The sequence below is a fragment of the Athene noctua genome, chromosome 9 (genome assembly GCF_965140245.1).
Source record: "Athene noctua chromosome 9, bAthNoc1.hap1.1, whole genome shotgun sequence".
In the NCBI taxonomy this organism is placed as follows: Eukaryota; Metazoa; Chordata; class Aves; order Strigiformes; family Strigidae; genus Athene; species Athene noctua.
The window spans coordinates 5,106,179-5,133,841 of record NC_134045.1 but is presented as its reverse complement, the minus strand read 5'-3'; the positions used below and the strand labels follow the sequence as shown (position 1 = coordinate 5,133,841).

General features: G+C 41.8%; 1 protein-coding gene across 2 annotated transcripts; it reads right to left on the bottom strand.

The window, feature by feature from the left end:
- Positions 1-182: 182 nt before the first annotated feature.
- NUTF2 (nuclear transport factor 2) lies at positions 183-27,663 on the bottom strand. 2 transcript variants are annotated; one of them, XM_074913177.1, is made up of 5 exons: positions 27,575-27,663; positions 17,118-17,242; positions 13,634-13,705; positions 8,928-9,026; positions 183-706 (listed from the first exon to the last, which is right to left on the bottom strand). In XM_074913177.1, the coding sequence occupies exons 2-5, from the start codon at positions 17,214-17,216 to the stop codon at positions 593-595; spliced, it is 384 nt and encodes a 127-aa protein (XP_074769278.1). In that variant the 5' UTR covers positions 17,217-17,242; positions 27,575-27,663; the 3' UTR covers positions 183-592. The 2 variants fall into 2 exon arrangements, with proteins under 2 accessions (XP_074769278.1, XP_074769279.1); XM_074913178.1 differs by lacking the exon at positions 27,575-27,663 and adding an exon at positions 26,865-27,199.

Below are 27,663 nucleotides of genomic sequence, written 5' to 3'. Positions count from 1 at the left end.
TTGAGGGAGGGAAAAAAGTTGTATGGCCAAGGGCAGACCTGAACTGCCTTAATTGGTAATACTATCACAAGTGTTGTTCAGGTTGAGTTTTAGGTTTTTAAGTTTCCCCACCAGGCAGACCAAGGATATGCAAAGCAAGCGATATCATATACTCCATATCCAACTCATGAAAACAATTTAAACTGTTAAGAAAATCTCATGGGTTTATTGTGTAACATAGCATTGAAACATCTGAACAAATCATTATCTGGGCTGTACAGGCTGCTGTTCTTTCATTTCTTTGGGTTATAGAGCATCTTGTCAGTACATAAACAACAACCTTTTGCATTATAAATTCTTTCCGAGGCATGCTGGTACAACACAAATTTCTCTTGTCAAATGCAGCTAAGTCTAACTTCCAAACATCATGCACAAGAAACTCATCTAGTGACAATGTAAACTCAGCAGAAGGGCAGGTCACAGGTCTTGCTCGCTCACACTCTGCAGTGCTGCAGGTTTGTGTATGATATTTGGAATGTTCCGTGAGTGTGAATAATACCAGTAAGAGGAGAGAAGAAAAAAAAAAAAGCATGGGTGCCTCGGGGTTGCCAGCTCAGCCAAAGTTGTGCAATGCTAGCCTGAACATGTCATTGGTGCAAACCCAGGCATCATTGATGTTCTTTAATAGAAATATCTGGTGGAATCCCATGATAGGATCTTCATCAGCCTGTAGAAAGAGATGAAAAAAAAGTTCAAAAAGCAATTTTTGAGAAATGTATTCCAAAACTCAACATTAGCTTTTAAGTTGTCTTATTGTAACAGTGATATCACATGCTGTAAAATGCATAGTACCTCAAGAGACACTAATACACCCAGAGGTTCTGTTCCAAGGTGCTTTGCAGACAAACACCTAGGGCCCAATAACACAGAAATCCTGCAGTGGCATCCAAAGTTGGGGTTTTCTGGAAGACTTGCAGACATCTCATTCCAGAGGCTTTACAACACTAGCAAGAGCATGCCCACCTCAGTGTTTAATAACAAATTTTCTCTGGGCCTTGCCCAGGAACCAAGCATAAAACAACATGTTTCAAAATTAGTTTTTAGCTGCTGTACTTTGGATTGATGACAGAAGGGAGTTTCTGTAGAAGTTAGTATCAACAATATTGCCTGAATGATCTGGACTTTTGAATAGTGATATGGACTTTTAAGTGTCTTCCCAGCTGCCCAGCAATGTACTCAAAGGGAGCAAAGTATTTGTTGTAGCTGTGACAAGATGTTCTTTGCAGCAGTGCCTCAACTCCTGTCTCCGACAATTCATCTAGGTGCACTACTACAGTGCCTGCATTATAGTTACTACATTACTACAAAAGTAGAAAACAGTATTCGAGGGAAACTAGTTCTCCCACCTAACATTTACCAGTCTCCTCAGAGGCATCATGCAGGAATTAAAGACTCAAAATAAGATAAATGATTCCCAAGTCAGCTGGAAATCACACAACAGGATTTAATCTGAACAGCACACAGGACCAAGCTACAAACCAATCTTCTGATACTGATCACAGTGTATTTAATTCAGCATTTTTGGATGATTTTAGGCTCTATTCTTTCAGCACATGACAATTCAACTTCAGAAAAGGGGGAAAATGCATTAAAAAAAACCATTAAAAAGCAGCAGCCAGAGTAGCACATGAAAAAGGCTGTTGAAGTGCTGAATGTTTATTTGCAACGCTCTGCTGCTGTCCACCAAGAAGAGCAAATTAAAAGGTTGAAGAGCAAAGCAGATTACAAAATAAACAACAACAAAAAAATCTTTAAAGTAATATTCGTGTAAGTGATAAATTGACTGTGAAACTGAGGAGCAACTTGCTAAGGATGTGAGTTATATCACAAAACAGCAAGTCTGCCAGAGCACTGGTAGGATCAAATGCATGTAAAGCAGTATTCAACTCCAAAACCACCACAAGGATTTCACAGTGACAACTGCCTAGGAAATAAAATGGTGTAGATCAAGTGTAGTTTCAGAAAGTGTATGCTAATTCACAGAAGAAAAAACCCCAAAAGGGCCCTAGGTTAGCTATGGCCTCTCAGGAAAGTAATACCAAAATCATGATGGGCAATTCTTTTTTGTTTTTTAAGCCAGCTCAGAGCTCAAGGCAAGCACAGTGTTAGCAGTTATTAGGAAAGGAACAGAGAACCAAAACCCACAAGTAAGCAACTGCATTAAATGCACAGAGAACACTCATATTAAACCCTGCATGCACTTATTTTTTTTAATCAAAAATTTAAATCGCAGAATAGGGAAAGGACAGAGAAGGGCAAGAAAAAGGAGCCAGCTACAAGACAGCTTCCTACTGAAAAAAGTAAATTGAGTATGACTCTCTAGCTTGCAAAAAAACATGTGATCAGGGTGGGGAGAATGGACAAGATATCAAATTACTGTAAAACAATAAAGGACAAAGTGAATGAGGAAACTTACTACAGCCAGAAATTAAGGTGGCAACAAGTAAAGCCAGAAGTATGAACAATTCCAAGTGTTCAGTAGACGAATGAAAGAAAAATTTTCAAGCAAGGCAAGTGCCAATAAAGTCACTGTCCAACAGGCTGACAAACTGGGCAGCTTTTTGTAACATCAGTATACACCTTCTTTGGCATTAGGCAGAGGCACCATAATAATCAGTATTGTGTGAACTACCCAGTAATTATGCTGGATTAGACAAGCCATCCATCTAGTTCATTAGCACATACGACAGCAGTCCTGCCAGTTATTTCAAGGGAAGTATTATCATTATTACATCTGCCCAGAAAAGATGCTTGCATATCCATGCTGATGTGGTGGCCTGTGCACCAAAACTCAGGGATTTATGCCTTTTCTAGCTCTCCCTAGGTATCAAACACAACACTTACATCCTAGTATGGGTTGGTAGCTGGCAGGTTCCCAGACATGAAGGAATCCTAAAGAAAACTGAGTAGCATCAGAGCACTGCACATTAAAGTTTGACATATGACTTTGTAAAGCATCTTATGATGCTGTCCCTTTTGACTAAGTTGGAATGAATTTGTATTTGTGTCAGTTCCTTTCTAATGATTAAACCAGCCAGGCAGAATCATTTCAGTTCGAATCCACTTCTAATCACAACTATTAATAAGCATTTAGTATACTCTCAGTTGCCCTATGGTCTCCTCACTGAGGCATCTATTACAAGTTGCGTAAGTAGTTTTCACGCCAAATTTGAGCATGTCATTACTGACATGAGTACACTTTAAAAATATGCTTCTGGAAAAAAGAGATATCACCACCAGCCTAGTTTTAGTGTAGGTTTCCTCTATTTCTGATAAGCCTAGCTGCACTGCAGCAGCCTTCTTTCTTACACAATTTGGGATGGACACATGAAAAAAAGATTAAAAGAAAATTAAGTCTTCCCCAAGCACTTGCAGTTGTACAGATGGCAAATTCCTACAATGAAGCCACACATTATGGCTTGCTTTTATTCCTTTCATGTTATGTCTTCACATGGTAGAGGAGCGGTACACTTTAAAAACAAGTCCTAGACTATATTTAAGACAAAGTAATTTATAGTCCATTCCCAAAATTCTGAGTATGTCCTATTAACACACAGCAAAGACCCACAATTGAGTGACTTGGGAAGCTCTAAGGCACAGACTAATCCTATCCCATTTTATTTTGGATCTTCGTCACAGCCCAGATGACATCACTGAAACTCTTTACTTTCCACTCCAAATTCAGCTATGTCCAACTCGAAATTTGCATTCCAGATGTGAGCCCAGGCTTTAAACACAGGGCCTTTGTTTTCCGTACAAAGCTTTCCTTTATGCAGTTCAAATTGTTTCATGACATCCTTGAGTTAATTTTTTTTTTTTTTAGAAGTCACAGAATCAGATTGGAAGGATCCTCTGGTTTCCAGTCCAGCCTCACGATCACAGCAGGACTACCGGCAGCACTGCATTAGCCACAGTTTTGTGGTCTTCCAAGCCTCCAAGAAGGAAGGTTTTACAATGTGTCCGAGCAACATTTCCCAAGGTTTCAACCTTCTGGCAGGAGAATGGAGGAAAACCAAAACAACCCCAAAACACAACCTTGTGTCCAATCTGACCATCTCAAGTTATGGTTTACAACCACTGTCCCTTGTCACGCTGTCTAGCACCATCAAGAAGAGTTTACTTTCAGGTTGTTGAAGTACTCAATGATTTTCCACCCACACTTCAGGCAGATTGTCTTCATCCACTTCCTCTTACATCTCAAGCTCTTGAACACTGGCAAACTTGGCAGGTTTTTGAGCTCTCCCAGTTTTTCTACCTCCCTTCTGACCTGGAGGCTCAAAACTGTAAAAACACCTCAGCTCACAGAACCATGGGTCATGTCAGAATATTAGATACAACACAAGTTTAGATGCAAAACTTAGTAGAAAACCACAACTTTTCTCCTCTTGTCTGGTCAGAGACAGTTTTACTCTTTCACCAGCAGCACCCCACAGCAACTGTTGACTGAACTGCAGGCTCGCAGCTATCCTCATCTCAAAGGAAAAGCTAATTACTTAAGGTAACAAGTTCTTTCAGATGCCGAGCCTCATTTAACAGGCTTTAAGCAATGCTTTCAGTGTTCAGCATGCATTACAAAGATATCCAGCGATTTCAATTGCAAATTTCCTTTCCCTTTTAAGACTATGAAGCACCACATAACAATTAGTTATTCGCAATCAATTCTACAACAATCACTTCAAAATTCACACTGTCTCAGGGAGAGCCACAGATCTGCCACATAGCTCCAAGAACTGCACACGCCACAGCCATGCTTCTCAGCAGAGCTCAAGCGCCAGAAGAGGGAGAAAAGAGCACTCCTTACTCAACCAGGACAGCGAAGACTGCATGGAAGAGAGGTAAGGCAGAGGGTTAAACGTTGTGGAGGGCTAGCCTGAAGACTTCATTTGTGCACACCCAGGCACCTTGAAAACTTTTCAACAAAAAGGTTTGGTGGAAGCCTAGAATCTGGTCATCATCTGCCTGAGCATGACAGGAGAAATACGTTACTAGGTGAAGCACACTGAAAATACTGGGTGACATTTTGGATGAACATTGGCAAAGTAGCATCACACCAAATGAAACTCACTCCTAAAGGCTTAAACTGATCCTTATTCTTTCTAATTGAAGGAAGGAAGCATGCACCCAGACAACAAATAGCAATAAAAAAATGGCAATAGAATAAGGGGAGGTCTATTTATTATACCTCCACAAATGATAACAAAACACATTACTACCTATCCCAGCATCCATTAAAGAGTATCTTTCATATGTTTACTTGTAAATATGCTTTTCAGTGAAAGCAATTACTTTCTGCCAGTGAGTTAGAGCCTCTCTAGTGATGTTCACCCTACCTATATACTCTATTATTCTCCAACATCTTCTCCAAGAAGCTGTTGTGATTATTCTACTGCAAACGATGTTATTGCTTTTATTTACAGTTCATATTGGTGTTTGCATGCTGGGCTGTAGACTAGAACAACACAGAGGCAGACAGGTCCTGCCCTTGTTGTAGGGCAGTAATGATTTCTACTGATCCCAGGTAAATCCGCCTCCAGCAGGGGAGGCCAAAGGCTTAAAACAACCCAAACCTGGGGGTTTACTTAAGGCATAATACTCTGGTAAAGGAAATAGAGTTTGACAGTAATAGTCCTTGGCCCCATTATTTCTTCAGAACTATTCTTGTACAGTTGAGAGCTGAAGCTTTGAGACAATTTGGTAACAGCTCACCCCATAGCATACACAGGGAGAACAGAAGATTTTTCTGCTTTGTTTTTTTTCCCTAAAATAAAAAAAGATCAAAATATAATGGTTTAAGGAAGAAACACAAAATGTGCCCAGCTCACTTAAGTTAGTTAGTTTCCACCTAACTTTTGGGAGTAGCAATTCAAGCAACTAAGGCCTCAGAAAATCTATTTAATTATAATGCCAAGAATGAGTTAGAAAGGGCATGTTACAGGTATTTTAGCATTATTTTGTTGAATTACTCTATTGAAAGCATTATTCATGCTCCTTCATTACATAAAACAACACAAGTTTTGAAAAACCACAGAGGACTCAAAAGCATATGCATTAATTGTACTGGGCTTTGAAGAATTTGGCTCACAGACGCATGAAAAGGATAACTGAATAGTAAGCACGAAGCATGGCTTTTCCCTTCAAACCCTGCTACTGATGGCCTTGAAGGTGCCCTTCCTTGTACAAATTTCTCTACAGTTTCCCTCAAGACCAACAGATGTGAGCTACGCAGAACAGCCATACCATGAAGGTGGTAACCTTTATATAAAATGAAGTATGCCACTCCATATTTGTGTGTTAACGTGTACCCCATTCAACTAGAGCTCTAGATGAGCCACTTGTTAAAATGCACTAACTGAACCCAGTTTTTCTCACTGTATTGTACCGAGAACAGCACTGAACCACATTAAAATGGCTGTCAACACATATGTATTAACATGAGAAAAAGTATTTTCTACATATGTGAACCAGGTTCATGTACTGGCCAAAATGGTTACTGTATGTGTCACACTACAGACTGTAACATCTGCCTACCTGTATAAGTATCACACAAGGCAGAAGCAAGAAGTCAAATTCTAAGCTGACTTTGACTTTGAAGACACTTCTTCAGTGAGGAACAGCATTCCCAGGCATTAAAATGGGATATATATTTTTTTTTAAGCTAAGGTTGGAGACATATACACCTGTAGCATGAAAAAACATTGCATCTCTTACTAAAAGTTCACAAACAAGTTGGATTTGATCATTAATACAGGCATACTTTACTCCAGTATGTTCTTTCCAAGTACGTAGACGCACTATCACATGATCCCTGAATTATCCAGGGATTTCAGCACACTGAAATTATTCAGAGGATAAAAATGGCACCGTAAAATATACTACTTCTAGCCACGTGTGATGGTTTTAAGCCCTGCCGGGACTGGAGACCACATTGCTGTTGTCCCTCCCCCACCCTTGGACACAAGTAGGGCACAAACCCCGGGTTAAAATAAGAAGAAATTTAATACAACAGTGTAATAAACAATCTGAACAACAACAGTAGCAATGATAACAACGATAAACAGTAATAACAGTGAACAAGACAAAAGATATACAAAGAAATACCGCAATGGATACAGACAGCCCATTCCACGTGCTCCCCATGACCCAAGCCACACAGGAAAGCTTCCTGCGCTGCCACAGGACCCAACGTCAGCATGGTATGAATAACCCAGCTGGCGATCCCTTCCCCCTCCCTGCTGGGGAAACCTAACCCTATCCTAGCTGAACCAGGACACCATGCTATTCATAAGAAGCTCCTGGCCTGCATCTACAACCCTAATGACCATACTAAAGGATGAAAAAACCCAAAAGCTTTACAGAATCTTTAAGAATTTGGTATCTTGCCACAGGATTCAACACAACCACTGTTGCAAGCTGTGATCTGTTTGATGATTATGCAGTAACCTCAAAAACTGTGCAAAACCAGGTGAAGATGTGACTGGCCCAAGACACTGAGTCAAAAAGTCTTGGTCACATCACTGAGTTTTGAGCACACCCAAGAGTAAGACAGATGAGAGCAGCATGTCTGACTTCATAGCTGTCCTGCAATTCAGTGCTTTCCACGGCCACATGCAGCTACCTTTCCTCAGTGTGTGCAGGTGGGACTGAGCAACAAGAAAGCTGGAATCCAACTTGCAGCTAGGAAGCAGGAGCAACTTTAATGAGAGCCAGAGCTATCCATGTTAGGCTTAGAAGTGGATGCAAAATACTGGGAACTGCTTTTCTCAACTGGCCAGCCCAGAACAATTAAGGGGAATAGCTAAGCAAGCAGATTCAAATTTGCAATCCTATGTTTGCTTAGTTAACAAGACAGTCAGTGGAAGTTTGAATGTTTTGATACCAGTGGTGCCACATTCAGAGTTAATAGAAAAAGGAAACCTAAACAGCTATTTTAAAAGAAACTGGGTTCAAGTAACTCTAAAGGCTGGATGGCTTTAGAGTCATGACTTGACCTGGCTGGACCAAACCTTGACGAAACTAACTCTAATTATAACTATTGCTCTGTTACTTTCACAGTTAAATGAAGACTGCCCACTGTGAGCAAGCTGTGCCTCCAGCTGACTTTACATATAGGATATTTTTTGCAGATTCCAGGACAACTTCTTTCATTAAATAGTAGTCTCATTAATTTACAAGTCTCTGGCCCTGGCATATTGAGATGCAACATTTCCTCAAAAGAACAAGAGACTGACTAAGTTTACACAGTTCACTAGTCTAACTTAAACAGCAATGTAATCATACTACAGCCTAAAAAATAATCTGATTTCTTCATAAGAAGGAGCTGTTTCAACAGTTTTTGAGTTCAGAGGCAATATGCCCATTGCTGAAACAGTTTTGACTACAGAGGTACTGGACTACATTAACACCAGGACTGTGTTCTTGTGTCCTGTGACAGCAAAGAAAAAACATGGTCTTACTGAAGGGTTGTCAGCTAACAAAAAAAGCCTGCTAAATCACAGCTCGATGCTTATGTTACATCAAAGAGCAGCTAAGATGCACTTACGTTGCTCAAGAACACTGTAATGTTGCTTACGAGTGCAACTGAGGAAGAGAAGTATCAGTGCTTCTGAAGCCCCTATGATATTTTTATGCATAGTAAAAACCATAGTACTCTGCTTGGCAGGAACATATGACTATCAAATTACAGGTATTTTACCTAGTACAAATTATCTGAAGGGATGGGCAGTTTCTTGACAGTCTTGAACAGCAGAAGGATGACATCCCAGTGCAAGCTTACCAGTGCTCCTTCCGCACCCAAGAGAGCATTTTAATATTGTCTGATATCAGATGATTTAGAATCCTGTAAAATCTAAGACCTAAGCTTTTGTTAACCTGTAATAGAAAGAGTTTACCTTAAGCTGTCCCACTACCATACTGAGTATACAGCTGTCAGGTGTAGGCTGGTGGTCTTGTGCTGTGATGCTGTGTTGTATTTTTTGGAAAGGGAGGCTCTACAACAAAAAGAAAGTAAAATAAGGCAGTGTACAGTCATTGCATTATTAAATTACAAAAAAAAGATTGAGCAAATCTAACATTATGAAGTGTTAAGATTATTTTGGTAATACTGCATGGAGAGTTGTTGCAACTCAGGCTAGGTTGAGCATAACAGTTGTGTTTTTCAAACACAGAGATTTGTAATAACATCACTGTATACATTGAGCAGTACCTCTTCCTAGTCTAATTACGCTTCAGTTCATCTACAAGCTGAAAGTTCCTGTGATGAAGGCACAAAGCTTCTCTTCTCTGAACAGTGTCAAAAGATTGTTCACCAGACAACTTCAGTTTTGTTTCTTTAAACGTCTATGAATACAAAGGAATGATGGCTGACCAAGAACTAGTGTTTAGGTCTTGAAATCCACATATCCACCTTTCCCCTTTTTTCTTTCCTTGATAACAGCACCTGAAGGGAACAAACACAGCAACAGACACCATCTTTGCCATGTACCAGGCCAGAGATGGGGAAAAGGAGGAGGAGATCAGAAGCAGACATATTGAAAAGAAAAAGCTTTCCACGCTCATGTAGCAGATGTGAGTACGAGTTAAGTGTGTGGGGAACACACCTGGAGAAACAGAAAACATGGGGGAGTAATTCCCCTCTTTCAACTTTGACCACATTCACATTGCAATCATGGACAACTCTGAGTGGTGAACATCAAATATCACCCTTGAATCAGAGGCGATCTCAGAGTCTGGCCACACAAATACAATTTTGGCACTGTCCTATCAAAAGCTGTATTAATACCAGATGCTTCACAAGTGGCAGCTCAGCACAGATGGAGCTCTGAGTGACCACATGGCTGATACCCAGAGCCCATGCACTGCACAGGTGAAATGCTGGGGTTTCAACCCCAAGCCCCCAATTAAGGTTGACATATGGGTGATTCCCACAGCCCTTCACAAAGGGGGGGTGAGTTTCCCTTTAGGCTTCCCTCCAGGGTGGTGCCAGCCTGGCAGGGAGAGCCATTGGGTAAAGGAGCCCCGGGTGTCCTGCATTAAGTAAGCAAGGGTCAGGTGTCCCACTGAGGGATAAAAGCTGGGACCCCTTGCAGGAGGGGCAGTGTCTGTCTGTGAGGGGGATGCCCTGTGCAGAGTTCCCTGTTGGGGAAGGACCTCCTGCCTCCCTGGGACAGGGCTCCAGTCAGGTCTGGCTTTTGTAAACGTGGGCTGTGTAGAGATTCATGTGGCTTCCTTGGTCTTACGTGTTTGGCTTGTTGACTCTGTTGTCTCCCATCCCTTCTGAGAGACTGCATTTCACCATTTATTCCACCCATTGTTGGTTGTGCGGTGTTGTTGTTGGGGTCCATGGGATTGATGTCGATTATGTATAATCTGACTTGTTTGTACCCACAACGCTCACCCATGTACTGACCCTTTTGTATCAAATACAATTTGGTTATTGGTTCATCTTTATGCTGGCTGTGTCCTTTATGCTAGGCCTGATAATTGGCAAAACAACAGGACAGCAGCATGTGGTCTTTTAAACCTCAGGTTGTACTTTGATGACTTTGCTTCATTTCCCTGATTTGTTAACAGGTTGAGGCAGACCCAGGCAGGTACTTTAACAAGTTCTGCATTTCACTCTAGTGGAAGGAGCCTGAAAGACTTCCTAGAAGGCCTAGGTACAAGAGCAGTACACATGAGTCCTACTGTCAAGGATGGGAAGTACAGTCTTGGCTCTACAATCATAAAGCTCTAGAAAGAATACCAGGAATCCTTAGATGACAGAGAACACAGAAACCTGGGGCAGCAAAGAAAGCATACAGAGCAGCCCTCAAGTCAGAGGGACACTATTCAAGAACACTCTCTAATAAAGCCTGCAGCGCTTCCTCTTGACGGGGAGAACAATCCCAATCTGCTATAAAGTGCAAAGTGCACCAACTGGTTTGTGATATGGAATAGACACTTAGTAACAAAAACAATAATCCAGAGCAGTCTTTCCTGAACTACCAGCAGAGTGTTTTCCAGGGTCACCACCCCAAACTTGAACATGCAGTGTGCCTGCACAAACATAGGCTGGGACATTGCACAAAAGAATACTATGAAGTCTGGTCTCACCTCAGCACAACAGCTTCTTGTTGAACAAGTCCTACAAGAAGAGTCTCTTGAAAAGGCAGAGGGATGAAGGGGAATGAGTGTGGTTGTATCCAGAACCCAGCCTTCAGTGTGACAAGATGCCCATGAGAGGTGAGACTGAGGAGAGAAAACAGGCAGGAAGGAAAGGCTTCAGAGTCAAGAGCTCTGCAAAATGGTGACAAGGAAACAAAGACACAGCTGGAAAAGACAGTGCCTGTTTCAAGTACCTAACTGTCACCTTCAGAGAAAAAGGCCCCAAAGGTTGGCCAGCTGAGTGAGCTACTCATGGGATGCAGTGAGGGAAATCCCACTGGAAAGAGAAGGATCAGTTGATAGGAAAGATCATTGATTTTTAAGGACAGACAGAAGCCACCTCAAAAGGATGGTTGCTTGTAGTCATCCATCTGTACTTGAGAGAACCATTTCTTGATATGAAGAGTATAGTAAAGGTGACTAACAAGTGAGAAGCCACACAACCACCAAGGCTTTTAGTGTACTCTGATGCTAAAACTCATCTGGGCTTTCACTACCTAAACCATGGAAACCTCCTTTAAGTCAAGTAAGAGAAATTCTGCAAGAATAAAGTAAAGTAGCTTAAACTCACTCCTGGCAGCACAAAGCTACCTGTCCCAGCTTTCTCCTTGGTCCAGGAAGTTTGCAGAATAACAGGATTATCTCAGATGCTCATGTAAATCAGTTGCCCCCTGATTAGGGCAGGCACTATTTGAAACAACTCTTAAGTCCAGCACCAGTTAAGGCAGAACGAACAAGTGTCAACTCCCATTCTGTAACAACATGCAGGTGCACAAGTGCTGACAAAGCAACGTCTTCACAACCCTGCCCTACTGTGTTAGCCTGGTCTGACAGAGGACACTGAAAAGGTGCCATAGCCTTGTTACACAGCAGAGAATTTGCTGTAAAAGAAAATCCTGCTCATGGTGTTTGCATTGATTAATCAGCCAGGCACTGAAGAACACAAGACTGCAGAAATGCAAAAGAATCTCTGTGTCAAACTTTCATGATCTGCTCAGCTGACTAAGAAGCTCCAGAAGCACCAGAAGCAGAGTAGGTGAGCACATAAAGTAGAAACAGCAAACGGAGCCCCAGTAGCTCTGTGCTGACAGGTATGCTAAAAGATATTAGGGTCACAGTAAGCTGATACAGCCCCATAACGAGCCATGGCCGTGGAAGGGCATGGAGTAATTTCACTGCCTTTGTTCCTTACTTTAAGCAGATGGGTACAAGTCAGAAAAGTTTCCCTGAGGCAAAGTAACATGCCTTCACTCACCAAACAAGACTCTGCAGCAGGCACATGAATCCAGAAAGTCCAACTAGTACCACAGACAGGCAAGGTAAAGATGGGTGGGAACAGGGCCGATCTGCACTGGGCCAAATCCAAGGCAATGTGAGACACTGTGGCCAAGCAAATGCTTAGCTGGTTGGGTATCTAAATGGCTGCTAGCCCAGAAGTCTAAAGAACACCAAGTACACAAACAGGCAACTCTGTAGCTTGAGTATCTCCTTGTCTAGAAGCAAGCTGTTGCAGGCTGTGCTATTTCTGAGGTCTGTGGCCTTCTCAAAGACAATGCAGACACCTAAAACACAGATCCAAGGGCAAACCTCAGCCTTCACCGTTAAAGATGTCCTGGGTGAAAGCAGTGATTCCAAAACACAAGAGCAGTAGCTGTGCAACAAGACAAGCATCCAAGTTAAAGATCTCAATGGGTAATAAAAATGGTGTATCTGCTCTGAGCAGAATATCGAGGACCTAAAGCATGCCCTCCGTGTGTCTTGCAAGAGAAACAAACTTTTTAGTCTCATGACAGGTTATAAACACACTCAGTTTTATAACAGAATCATGGATTTACTCAAAAAGATAAAACTCCAAGTTTAACTAAATGAACATGGTGATTCAGTCTCTATACAGTAAGAAATGCCTTCCTCTCACTTGCTGACAAGGAAACTCTGGTTTCTAACTGCTCATATCTGCTGCATAAGTCAGCTGTTCAAAGTCAGGTTCCCCACTACATAACTTATTTGCAATTTATGTATCAGACAAATTGTTTCTTGCAATCACATCTTTAGCCTCTATCACAAGCAGATCCAAATAATAGGTTTGTTATTGCTACTTCCTTGGCATGCTTTAAAAGAACAATAACCACCTTTCATTCCTCTAGATCACACGGTCAGCTTCTGAACTATACTTTAAAAAATATAATCAATAATGTCAAATGCAATTGTAGTCACAAAATAACTTTGCAAACTAATGGGAGTCAATTAACATGCCACCATGAGAGGCACCGATGGAACACCCCACTACATAGAATTAAATCACAAGTAACATTTTTTGAAGACGAAAAGTTAAAAGCACAAATCCCATATTCAAGAGTTTTAAACTGCTGATGTCTAACTTAAATCAGAATTTTATTAATCTATAGTCTTCAGAACTGTTTCCCAAAGCATCCAGTAAGGATTACAGACTTACAGAGAGTTTTTCAACAATAGCTGCTTTGCCCTGGAACTGCTGTCCTTCCCACGTAAGGCATGACGCATCAATCTGAGGGCAAAAGAAAAAAAAAAAATCACCAACCTGCTTAGGTAACCTGTAAGCAATCCTGGAAAGGCACTTCGTTTACTTGGCATGTATCCTTAGAATCCAGCTCTTTGGAAACTGCCTCAAAGGGAGATGCAAAGAAACCACAAAGAGCAACTGAAATAGTTTGGAATAATCAGTGAGAAATTAAGCAGACTAAATTTCTTTATCATGATTCTACCAGCAAAAGAAAATTTCTGCCTTTGGATCAAAGTTAGCTTTCAGAAGAAAATAAAGGATACCAAAAAAATAATCCTACAGACACAAAGTCAAGACTGTAGAGAGGCAAAAACTATGAAGAAATATGACAAAATGAGTTGCATCACCAGGGGCTTTTTAACTCTCAGGTACTGATTTACAGATCTTACACCCAGAAAAGTAGAATGTGCCTCTGAAGGTTTTCTAACAGACTGCCCTGTGTGGCATGAAGTGATCAAGGTGCTTCAGCCTACAAACACTTCCAGTACCTGAGGGAGGGCATTCTGAGCATGTTGTGTCATGTGCAACAGCAACAGGCAAAAAGCTTTCTATTCAGCTTAGGATACTCTGTTTAAATCAGTCACAATATCCTACTGTTGACATAGCTCTGCCTTCCCAAATCCAGTTTTAAGCCTTGGCAAACAGACCATTTAAATTGGTTTCCACTGAGCTCAAAGTCTGCCTGCTTCCATCTTCAGCACCATCACCCTAATACACAATAGCTCTTCTTGTACATCTTATCACAGATGGCTATTCACTTCCACCTTTTTGAGTTTAAATACCTCCAGGCACACGATTCCCAGCTCTTTCCCATCTACTCTTCAACTCTCACTGAAGCTCTGAATGTCTCAGCAGAAAATGGCAGATTCCAAACTCTATTTGCACTCTCTTTGGTGGATTTTCCAGGCCCTGTTTTTGACCCACACCACATCAAAAAGCCACTTCTTTCAGCCACGCATGCTGTGTTGAACCTGCAGAACTGCCACAACCACTTTAAAAAAGCTTCTGGTCCTCCAGGTATCATCAGAACTAACTATACAGTGCAGCAAGAGCCAAAAGAACAAAGACAGGGACCAGGGGCAACAGCACGAAGCATTTAAGGGTTGCAGATTCAACCAAAAGCAGTATGAAGAGCCCCTGAATACAGTCTTGAGTTCAGACATGTACCTCTTAGGAGGAAATAGACTTAGATTGTGTAATCTAAAGTCACACAGCAAGTTCTCTGGCTGACATCACTCGCATCTTACATGACACCAACCCATGACATTGACAACTTGAGAAGCCAGGTGATGGTACAGGGAATGAGACTATCGTCTCAAGCATTCCAATTACAGCCTTCAAATATGGAAAGTCACAACAGCAGGGGGGACACAGAACCTGCCTTACTGAATCCACTTCAGCAATCAGCAGGTGAGCACAGTGGTGCAGGATCTTCCTGATGTCTTAAAGAGCAGCAAAGTACAAATTAAGTTGGTAAGGAAATATGCTCTTCCTGAAACACTACAACTTCACATTGTACACGATTAGTGTCCACCTGACTCTGCTATAGGTTACCTCCATAACCACTTGCTGTATCAGCAATCTGGGAGCAACTGCTTCAAGAATGAAAAGCAACCCCTCCTCTATCTCAAAAGCCCTACAGATGAGAAAACAGCATAAAGAAAATGTTTAATTATAAGTAGCCACACACCCAAAGCAGAGAAAAGCAGCAGCTACAGCATCTTCCTGCAAAACAACTGCAGGGGGTTAACTGTAAAAGAAGTCTTTGAATTAGTATTCTAACTCACTTAAATCAAGTAATTCACAGCAAATTCACTCACTTAAATCAAGTAATTCACAGTGACTGGCCCAGACCCCTGCCTGGAATAGGTGACAAAAGCTCAACAGACTTGGATCACACCACTAAAGGAGAAAACTGAACCTTGCAGTAGAAGTAGCAATACAGGAATGCAAAACAAATCCAAGAGCTCCCTGCTGCATTCCCCCATGCTATAGATTTTATTTGCTCCCACAGCCCCTCTGAAGGCAAAAAGCTCATCAGTAAAAGCGCATTTCTGCAGAAACCTCCTTCAAGTTAGACAAGTTTTAACCTTGGTGCATTTTAGCCACACAAAAGAGGGTCCCATCCTCCACAGTTCAGGAACTCCACAAAACAGATACACATCAGTGACCTGTACTCCTGGTGACCTGCGTAACAGCTCTCCCAACTACATTTGCATAGGTATCTCCATTGCATGATAAAAGGCAGAAAGACCCTAAGGGTAGAAAAATCCCAGGAGTTCATTATGTGGAAGGCCACATTTCCAGGAATTTAAATTATCCTGTACTTATTGCCAGTCTTCTGAGGATTTAATGTGTTTTGGTTATAATGTGACAGAATATGCTAAGTGCCTTCATATTTAGAGCTGTGGACTGAACACAGGCTCCTTGTTTTTCTTGCATTATAGGCTCTCTGTACACATTTTCTTAGCCATAATAAGGCAACAATCTACCAGACAGCAAATTCACAACAATCCAAAGAGCAAATGCTGGTGGAAGCTGCTGAGGCATAAGGAGTGTCAGATGGTCCTTGTGCAACAGTTACAATCCTTGGGAGCTTCATGAAACTTCATACAACTCATCCAGCAGATGAAAAACAGGTCAGAAAAACAGGATATGCTGCTAGAAGCATATGTAAGACTCGAGTGTCTTGCTGAAACAAACGCCTCGGCCACCCAGCAGCATTCCTCACTGCCAGTAATCAATTCCACACGCAGAGCACTTTGTGTGTTCTGAGGGACTCTTCCCCCAAAACTAAAAGCTGATGTTTCCTGGGTTTGTTAGTCTTTAATTTTAGAAACCAAATCTACTTCGCCCCAAATAAGGAGCAAAACCCTTATTTTTGAAGAAATTTAAACTGAATTTAGATTTAACAAATTCTAAGTATTTAAACTGGATTCAAAACTTTAAACCTATTTTAATGTTCTGAAAATTAATACATCATAAGATCCAAGAAACACCTGGAAGAACTGCTAAACACAGAGTAGGACTTAAATCACATCCCCCTGCAAGAGGGATCCAAATAAATCCATGCCTGTAAATGAATAGCAAACTAAGGCTAGCATATTTGCTTCTACAGACAATCACAAGGATCATGATCAGTCCCCTCCACAAGCCACTGTCTACAGTCAACTGGGGGTTTTATGAGTCTGTCTATAAATAAGGCATACAAAGCTCAAAACAGATGTGAATTGTAAAAGAAATGCAATAAATAAGAGTTGAGTAAGTGTGATTGCACTGACATTCTGCAGTCAGGATAAAACCCACTATCCCACCCTGCGTATTCCCACACATCAAAATACGGAAACCTAGACAGATAATGGGACAAAGCCCCAGCCCCCTTTTTGTAGATACTTACATATATTGCTCCTAACTGAGTCCTGTCTGCATCAAAAAGCTGGTAGTAATGTTGTACGAAGCTGGACCCAATCTGCTCCCAGATAGGTTTGTCTCCCATTCTGAATCCTCACCTAAAGCCAGTGACTGTAAAACAAACAAACAAATAATCATCAGAAAGATCACACAAAGAAGTGTAACACTTGGCTTGAGTATCAATCATCAGTAAACACGGATTCTCTCAGCTGGCAAGAATTTTTCTTTGGAAGTAGGACAAATCTCACCTCTGTATCCTAGACTTTTTTGCAAATAATGGTTTGATTTCTTATTAAAGCATTTGGTGATTTCTTGAGTTATTTCAGTGCAAGGTCTTAACTTACATACAAAAGTAGAGAACAAGAACAAAAATGAATCTTACCACCTTGTATTCACATATTTCAAAAATCACACCATCTGAAAAAGTTGGCAAGCACTTGCTATTACAACTTGATCTCATTTACTGTAAAACAGTTGATGCATTAATATGGATTGTCTGCAAGTGGCTTACACCAACTGATTTATCTACTCAGCTCCTCAGGTATTTTGCCATCCACAGATATTTGCACATCCACATCCTTAGAAGGCCATTCTAAGGAAGAGCATCCTTTCAGTGGTACACAACAGAACTTAGCTCTTTGCTAAACACAACCTTACTTTCCTCTTCTATCCTGTCACTGAGGCTAAAGTAAACTCAACATTTATCTTTGAATCTGTAGTAATTTCAAGACACAAACCACGAGTTTTCACAGTAGTGAGAATCTGCAGTTCCCAGTGAAGGTACTGGAAGCTCAGAGGCAACCCACACTTCTGAAAGCAAGTCCCTCTATTTTAGAGGGATTACACATACAGCATGTGCAGCAGTTCAGACAGACCCAGTCTAGAAACTATCACGCACAGTCAGTACAGATGATCACTTTACCATACCATTAAATTTTTCAAGAGAAAATTCATTTTTTTTAACCCTGGTACCTCTCTGAAAGACTGAAGAATTGTACTAAAATTCAAAATACAACAACATTGTGCTCAAAACCCACTACCATCCCATTTTAAGACCTGAGTTTCCTTCAAGCGAACTAAATTATACTTGCTAAACATCAAGATCTATCAGCCTCTAGTCCCTCTTTGCAACCCCTGACCAAGAACCCTTGAGCTATAGATCTATTGCACTGAGAGTCTGGAAAGGCATGAAATTCTGTTTTAGGACACAGGCCATGACAGGCTTTCTTTAGATGTCAATTACTCACACACCTGTTTAAGATTTGACAAATTCCTGAGAGAACAAAAAAACTTGTTCCTAAGATCTCCACAGTGAGCATTACCAGGCCTAGCTTTCTGTGCAGTCAGACAAGAAAAAGAAAGCTCTTTTCATATTTTAGGCCTTTGGCTGCTTGGACTTTACTCATACAAATGGGAACTGAAATGGCTTCAAACCCTAGGCCATAAGTTTTAAGGTTACATAAATTTAGCCAGACTTACAGAAGAGCAAGTATCTTTTATTAGAACAATGGCTTAACAGGAGGTAGCACACAAGTTTTCAGGGTGGTAAATTCAACTACTCAAGTAAAATACAAACCAAGAACAACTGTTAGAGCTTAGACACTCAGATACTTGAGGGACAAAATGTTTGGCATCTTTGGAGCCAAAACTGTGACAGCTGGCAAGGTAGTTCTCTCTGCTGAGAGGGGTGTTTTGTAGCCTGTGAAAAGAGGAGGTTCAGCAGAAGCAGCTTTCATTGTGACAATGCACCACAGGAGCATGCCACAGACTCCATGGTTTTTGACATCCAACTGACACTGGCTACATGCTACTTCTCAAGTACATCTCAGAAATTTATTTTATTCAAGGATGAGGTCAAAAATGAACTGAAGATAGAAACATACCTATGCAATTTTTAAGCATCTTTATTTCAATATCAACCACCTAGGCAATACTGTCAACATCAAACCCAGTAACCCTACACACTAACATAGACTAAAAATTCAAAGAATTGTTGCCACCATAGTATTTGAACTGCTCCAAAAGATCTACAATTTGGCATCAGTCACCATCACATGTGCTCCACTAACACTTGTAATACATGACTCAGTCTGAAAAAGTTTTACCCAGTGTGGTCACTCCTCTGGGAAAACACATCACAAATTAAAAATCCATGCAAGTACAACAGGTTTAAAAAACAAAACACACACACACCCCAAATAACTTAAACCTAATTCTCCACAAGAGAAATAGTTATACTGATTGCACATCCACAATTGCCACATAACAGCCTAGCCTGGAGCAGATGTAGAAATGAAACAACTTCAGCCTGTATTAAAGGATTTTATGGTGAAAGAAAACCACCCTGAAAACCATCACACCAACTCCTGGAAAACTTCACTGAGGGATGCCCACCCTGCTGTTAAGGAAGACTCTCATGTCTTGTCTGGAAAAACAGAAGTACTAGTATTTATTTCTGAAGTTCGCTGTTTCCATTCCAGACCTGCAGGTACCTAGAGGTATGTAGTCTGGGATGGCTGTGGTGGAGCCAACAATCAGTCCAAGTGAAAATCAGTTCTATTCACTTTTTATGGATCGTCATAGCTTCATCTTCAACTTATGAACTTACATCACTATTAGATATCCTTCCTAAATATCCAAGTGCAAACTTCGTTGACAGTATCAATAATAAACAGACACACATCCAACAAAGAGATGAAGTAGCAAACAGCAAAACCACACCAGCTCATTCTCCTGAAGCTAGTTACCTCCTGCTAAATTTCCCCCCCCCCCCATAAACGATGTGTATTCATCCTTAACAGCTCACTGTACCATCATACAAATCTAAGATCATGCTGTATGCCAGCACTGCACCTCATTTACACCCTGAGGCTTTCAACCCCTCGGAGCACAACAGCCTCACTCAAGTACCGGGTGCCTTCTGTTCAACCCTGAAACTGTGAGAAAGCCTTTCAGACTGCAAGAAATTAAGGAATTTGTATTTTAAATACAGAAAGTGGTAGTATGGTTTCTAAAACTAGAATTAAGTAGGCTAGCTTGCTATCTCCTTCTAAAAAATGCATTTGTATTTTTGCCAGTAAAATACCATTAAATAAATTTTTAAAATACCAATATTAACTTGACAAGTTATAATGTTGATTTTGCCAGAGTTGAGAACCAAACTAACAAAAAATCCCTGCTGCTGAAATTAATGATCCTTGACTTAATTATATTTTTTTGTTACAGCCTTGCTCTTTTTCCTGTGCCATCCATATATGGTTTTGCTGAACATTCACTCCTTGGAAAGGTTTTTTACGTTCAGTTTCTGATTTGTCACCTTTTCCTCCATGCTGTCTTATGTTTTCTGCCTGTCATCACAGATGTAAAAAGCTTAGAGACGTATCTAAAGAGCAAGATAGGAATGATTTTCTGTATCATTGAGCCCAGCCCCTTTCAATGAGATACAATCTCTATAAGATTGTATTGATACATTTATCAGGCTGTTTTAAAGAGATAAATGTAATATAGAAGTCTTTTAAGGTCCATTCCAAAGCTAGGAAGAAAGAATGCACATGTTCTGATGTTGTCAAACACTCCTGACACAGATGTGCCTCAGAGCCATCCAGCCAAATCTATCCATGGTTCACTCAAAGTTCGGTTATAGAGGCAAGAATATTCAGTTAATATTAAGACAGATAAAAGAAGTTTCAATAATCTAGAAAGCACATAAGATGTGGCACACGTGTCCTTTTAAAGGTACCTGCTGAAAGTTACCACTGTGTAAGTGGATAATCAGATATTCCACCTTAAGAAAACAGTCCCCTTTTCCATGGGGAATTAAACTAATTAATTTTCTTTCCTTTGTCACTTCAAACCAAGCCTACCTCATCATATCCATTTAAGAACATCACAGCCCATTTGATTAACAGCTTCTTTGCAGAAGCACAGCAGCAAAGCTGACTTAACAACACGGAGTGTAATACTTTAACTCACAGTTCTCACTCAATTTCCTGGAATGTGCTTATATTAGAGAGTTTATCCCCACCTCAAATACCACCCAGCAGTCAGTGCTCAAGCTGAAACCCAATACAAAGTGCACAAAAGCTGCAGCTGCCAGCAGCTCTCTCTTCAACAGGTACATGCTGACACTGCAGAACTGAGATCGCTGCTCCACAGGGGACTTTTCCTCAGTGACGTCTAAACCAAATTTTCCAGTACTTTTGCCAAGCCACACACTGACACATCCTCAAGTGTAAACTCCAGCCCTCTACACATCTTCTCTCACACTTCGTACAAATCTCACCCTACAAGGTACCATGGTATCCCTAGTATCTTCATCCTACATTCATCCCTTGGTCTGGCACCGCTGCACGACACCGTGGGGTACATGGCATCCCTGACTACACAGCATAGCTCCTGTGTTCAGCATCCCACAGCACAAGAGAGGGAATTCATACCCTAAACCATGCAGAACTTCGCAGTTCCCCAGAACACCAGGTTTTCTGACATGCAGTCACAGACCCCCAACATCAGCAGACTTCCACAGGGCCCCACAATCCCAGCAGCCCAGCTTGCACAGCCTATACTGCCCAGTGCTTCCATTGCTCCTTGACCTTGCCAAATCATCAAAGGCTACACTACACCCCAAAGCCTCTCTCCCCACTTTCTCGTAAGTTCCTCCAGCTTGTTGCATCCTGTGCCACCTGCCATGCTGGTCCAGGAGGGAGACAACTGCCTAAATTAAACTCTCCCATCACCTGCTTTGGCACATAGCAGAAAGCACCAATATCATGTGAAGCTGTGTGTAAGCAGTAGCACCAAGGATGAAGACACATCATGGTATGAGACACAGGATGACCAGATAAGAATGGAGCCTTCACATGGGCCATGAGCGATCTTGAATCAGACTAGAGTTACACTCTAGTTATACTAGAGTATATAGGTTTTCTGTCCACAAAATCCAGCAACACAGAATATGTCCCATTGCCTATCACAGCTTAGCTGTTCCTAGCTACACTCTTCCCTCTTCCTTTTACCCTAACTCTGGGCATGAGAGATCAGCATGAACACACCAAGACTGCCTGTAACTCCTAAAGGGAACATAGTCCTTAAAAGACCCATTTCTGCAAAAGGTCTGTATGAAACCTTTCCCCACTGCTTCCTTCAACAAACAAGAAGCCACAAAACAGCTGGAGATGATTCTCTGTCAGCATGCTGCAGCCCAAAGTCCATCCTTCTGCTCAGGTGCCATCACTAGAGCAACTTGGAGGTGCAATTCAAGAAAACACCAACTTTTTACCTGGCAAAAGTAGAAAGAGTCACCTGCCAACAGACAAATAAAGAGATCACTTTCCCTGAAACATGTAAGCACCAGTGCCACTTGAAGCAGGTGGGCTATTGTCACATCTCTGCAGTATGGAGACAGACCAAGTAATTGTTTCAACCAGCTGTTTACTGCATTATCAGACCTGGACATATGCAAGTTTACTGATATCAAAATAAAAAAATTATTTTTGAATTCAAGCATGGCAGACCTGTACTTCTAAAAGAATCCTGCATTTTCTGAAAAAGGCAACAAAAACTAGTATGAGCAATAGTAAATTATAAAATAAATTGCTAAAGAAAACAAAGGTGGTCTTCAGGGATTGCCACATCTGAACAGCAAGCTGTATTCAAAGAATCAAAGAACCACCATCACAGGCAAATAAGCTCAGTAAAGACTTTCTGATGCACAGAACACTAAGAAAGAAAACATTTAATTTAAAGAGGAAAAGCCACAAACTAATACATTCTAACACCCTAGTGGAGAAAAAAAATGCCATCTATTATCCAGTTACAACTACACTTACTCCACAAGTAATCAGAGCATGAACAAAACACACTCTCGGGATATTAAAGCTGGCCCTACACACCACTGCACCAAAGTTAAACTCTCTTAAGACTGAATTCGAACTTGTTTTCTGGAAGATTTCAAAAATTATTGTAGCAAAAGAACACCAATGCTCCCTTTAAACTGGTGCTGTTGGTCCAGGGGTACAGGTGAATCCAAGGCAAACATGATTTACACCATCAGTTGCTGCACCCTTCACTACTGATTAACAAGAGTAAATAAGGACAACGAATGAGCTCTCCGTTGTTTCAGTTCCTGTTATTCATAAAATTTCTTTCATGCATGTATTTTTGATCACTCACACAAAAAAGCGAGCAGTCCTTAGACTGCAGTAAAAAAGTAAAGCATCAAACAGTTTTTAGACTATTTTTCCTTCAATCTCTTCTACTGCCACTAAAAAACATACAAAGATAGGAGCATCTCCTGTGCACACATTCTAGCAACACAATGGAACCAACATCACAGGACCAGTTAATCTCCTCTCAAACAGATCACCTATTCAGCTATACCAACAATCACTTGATAACAGGTCATCCTCCTTTAGCAAAGGCACACACTTTCAAAGGAAACTAAGCAAATTATCATAGAATCACCGAATAATTCGGGTTGTAAGGGACCTCCCTCCAGCTCAAAGGAGGGTCAGTTAAGAGATCAGGTTGCCCATACCTTTACCCACTTTGATCCCCAAAAACTCTGATGATGGAGACTATGTAACCTCTGTAGGCAAGGCTTGACCATTCTCATGCAGAGGGCAACTCTCCCACGTTCAACCACAATCCCTTCTGTTCCAATTTATGCCCCTTGTCTCCCATCCTCCCACTAAGCACCCCTGTGAAAAGCCTGGCTCCATTTTCCTGATAATGGCTTGATAGGTATTGGAAGCTACGATTAAGCCCTGCTCAAGCTTTCTCTTCTCTATGCTAAACAAGGCCAGGCAGAATGCACGTTAACACAAGAAATGATGAAACACTAGAACTTACTTGGGGACATCACACATCATCAGCCATTTCCTTAAACATGCTGTACCTCTTCCTGATAAATTCCAATTAACAGTCAAATCTTTCTCTGTTTGAAAACCTGTGAAATTTCCAGTTGAGGAGCAAATTCAGGCATTCAGAGGCTGAAAGAAAGAAGTGCTTCTCTTGGGTATCTTCACAGTAGCTGACTGATCCATGGAGGGTAACAATCTGAAAATTACTGCTCCAGGCCAGTCAGAAATTATTGATTTCAACAGAAACCTTCACCTAGTAATTGCTATGGGCTGCACTGTGCAAGAAATTACATTATTAAAAATACACTTTCAGATCTAAAAATAATTAAGTCTAGATATGTGAACAGTTGAAAGATGGATAGGGAGAAAGGGGAAGAGCGACAAGGTGCAGATTGTTTCCTTCTAAAAAATAAGGAAAATAAATTGATTTTCCCTTTCCCGTTTTTTTATTCCTCTACTCCAACTTCATTAAAACAAATTAATGTAGGAATTATGCCAACCTGAAGTATATTTTTTTTTGGTTACAGATGTCAGCAAGTAAAAGGTCACTAGTAAACAAAACACATGGGGAAGACTGGAAAAGCTTTCACTGTGCTACAGCTTGATGCTCATCTTGTCTGCAAACTGACAACCCAACAGTGACAGAGTCAGTCGAGATGATTTTCAAATACACAGACATATATTACATATAATTGGAGAGGAAGACATGTTTTGTTGTTAAGCAATAGCCACAATGCTATATATCTGCCATTTTTTCCCCACAGTATTCTTTATGCAACACAAACACAAAGTTTACAAGGCTGAAGTCACATTTCTCTTCCCCAGGATGAACCCAAGACTGATCAGTTTTAAAGCAACAGAGGCAGCACTGGGGAACTGGAGGGGACAACAGCTGCAGCACATTTTTCTTTACCTTATAGGCACAGTAACATAACATTTAACCTCCAAGAAACAGCAGAAGATATTTCTATCTGCCTCTTGACTATCATGACAACCGTTTCAGGTTAAGAGAAAATTATGAGCTGATTTTTATGTTACAGAAGAAAGACTATTTTAATAACTATTTTTAGTTATAAACTGTTCATCAAATCATTCCTTAAAACTTAACCAGTTTCATTCATTAACTCAGTGGCAATATTCAGTACCCATTTTTATCCTGAATAGAACTTCTACCAACAACTGCAATTTTCTTTTGAAAGAACTTGGAAGTTTTCTTGTGGTTCACAACTTAATTTTGGCACATTTGAAAACAATCACTGTTGTATGTTTGTCAAAGTAGCCAGTTGTGTAAATAACAGCCCTGAACTAGATAGCACAAAGGCAGTCACCCCTAAAAACATAACTCGAGCTGCTTTGGTGCAGTGCTAAATGCAAGAGGACCAAAATAGCATTGCTATTTTGCATTATATTACCCCACAATTTTAGGTTTAGCCACAGCATTCCTCTATTATTGATTGGCAGCATTCAAAAATATGGAAATTTTTCTCCAACATGCTTTATGATCCACAAGCTTTTTCATTGGGGTAAGCAAGGCATGTTATACCACACCCTGATTTGATTGGTATCAGGTCTTTGGTTGAGCTCCAAATTTCCAAGATACACCTGGAAGAAAAAAAAAAACAAAACACCAAAACTTTTCCTACAGCATCTATCTTACACTTCAAAACCACACATTTTCCCTCCTGCTCTGCTTCCTTTTCCTCCCTGCAACACACAATAGTCCTGCTTCCAGAAACACAGTATGTAAGCACACCAACTGGTCATATACAAATATGAGTATCAACTGTCTGTGAAGCCACAATACCTAGGATTTTTAAAACACCTGAAAGAAATCATGCTTACAATGTTACCAGCTATTAGTATATGTTGCAATCCTACACAAAACATAATCTACACCATCATGAACTAGACAACCCTATTGCTAACAACAGAGACAAAAGAAATCCCAGCAGAGAACCACAGAAAGTTGTTACCATTGGCATTTTTCTAAAGAACTGAACAAACACAAGAGTTGCAGGAAAATAGTTAAACAGTCCAAAAGCAAGCCATAGCATCATTGCACTTTAAATTAGATGATGTGTTTCACTGATAACACCACCACATACAGTAATTTCTCTACTTCTATGCAGATATCTGTTAAACCCCTTTTTGTTAACTGCTGCTAAAAGAAAACTCAAAAGTCACCACACGCAAACACAGAAAGCACTGCCTGAACACAACTCTTTCCAGAAAAAAGAGAAATCAAGAGTATCAACTGGAGAAGGTGGCTGATTAAAGCATCAGATTTAACTTTCAAGCAACAGTTCTGCAACTGACTCCTATTCAAGCATTTCCCTGGGCTTTGTTCCAGTCCGACTGCAATACAATTTGTATGCTACAAACCCAACTCTAAAAGACATTTACAGTAGAAGTGATGGATTTCAAATGCCAATGAACAGTTGAAGTATTATTACAACCTGACTTTGAAAAGAAGTGAAGTGTGAATTGCAAGAACAGCATCTTGGGGGCTTAATGTCTTCAGAAAGCTTTCTCATATTGACAAAATACAACATACACTCTTCGGTACTGTAAATTTTTGCAGGTTTTGATTAGTTTTAAATCTAAAAAGTCCCAACAGCTATAGGAGTGGAAGAAAAAAATAATCATCTCTTGTAGAATCACACCGGAAACTGTCAACTCAAAGGAAAAAAGGCTACAGCAGCTCACTGAGTACATGCACTTTTGCTAGTTTTCTTCCAAGGATGCAAGAACCTTTCGTTTTCTACATGACAAAGTGATTCAACCACGTCAGATTAACTTCAGTGCTCGCACAACCTTCTGGCAAGGCAGTCATACAATAAGACCATCCCAAACCCTCGAAGCAGAAGGCATACTTAGCAGCTCTGAGGGCTCAGGCTCTCCACCTCTCCTCCCTGCCACGCCAAGCCATCGTAAAGCAAGGCCACAGCACCGACCGGCACCAGGCTAGGTGCTTCGGGGAAGTTCCGGTGCCTCAAAGCGTCGCGGCGGCAAAGCCTCGGGCAGGTCGGAGCAGTCGGCAGGGACAGCACAGCGCTCCTGCGAGAGCCGCCTGGGGACGCCGGTGCTCCCGCGAGGTTGAGGAGCAACCTTCCCCTCCCGTTTACCGGTCGGACACCCACCGGAGGCCCCTCGCTTTCCTCAGCCGCCCGGAGGAGCTGGGCCGGAGGCCTTCGCACCGCCCCAACACACCACCCCCCACCCGCGGGGCCGCGCCGAGCCGAGCCGCGCCCGGATCCCCCCCACAGCCCCGGGCAAAGCCGGCGGTGGCGGTTCGGCTCCCTCAGCCTGTAAGCGCGGGCACCGGGCCCCAGCCGCCGCCCCTCAGGGACCGCGCTGCCGGCGCCTCAAAGACGGGGAAGGTCAGGGCGGCTCCCGCCACCCGGCTCCCGCCCAGCCCAGCCCGGCCCGCGGCGGGGCCGGAGCACGGGGCCGCGGCCGGCGAGCGCGGGGTGGGGCGGCTCCGTGGGGCGGCTCCATATGCCGGCCCGCCGGCGGCCAGGCCCGAGCCCGCTCCTGCCGCCCCGCGGGGGACCCGCCGCCGCCCCGCCCCCCCCGCACTCACCCCGCGGCTCCCACTATGGCGGCAGCGGCACCGTGCGCGGCGCGAACCCCCTCAGCCTCTCTCGCCCGCGCTCCCCGCCCCGCCCCGCC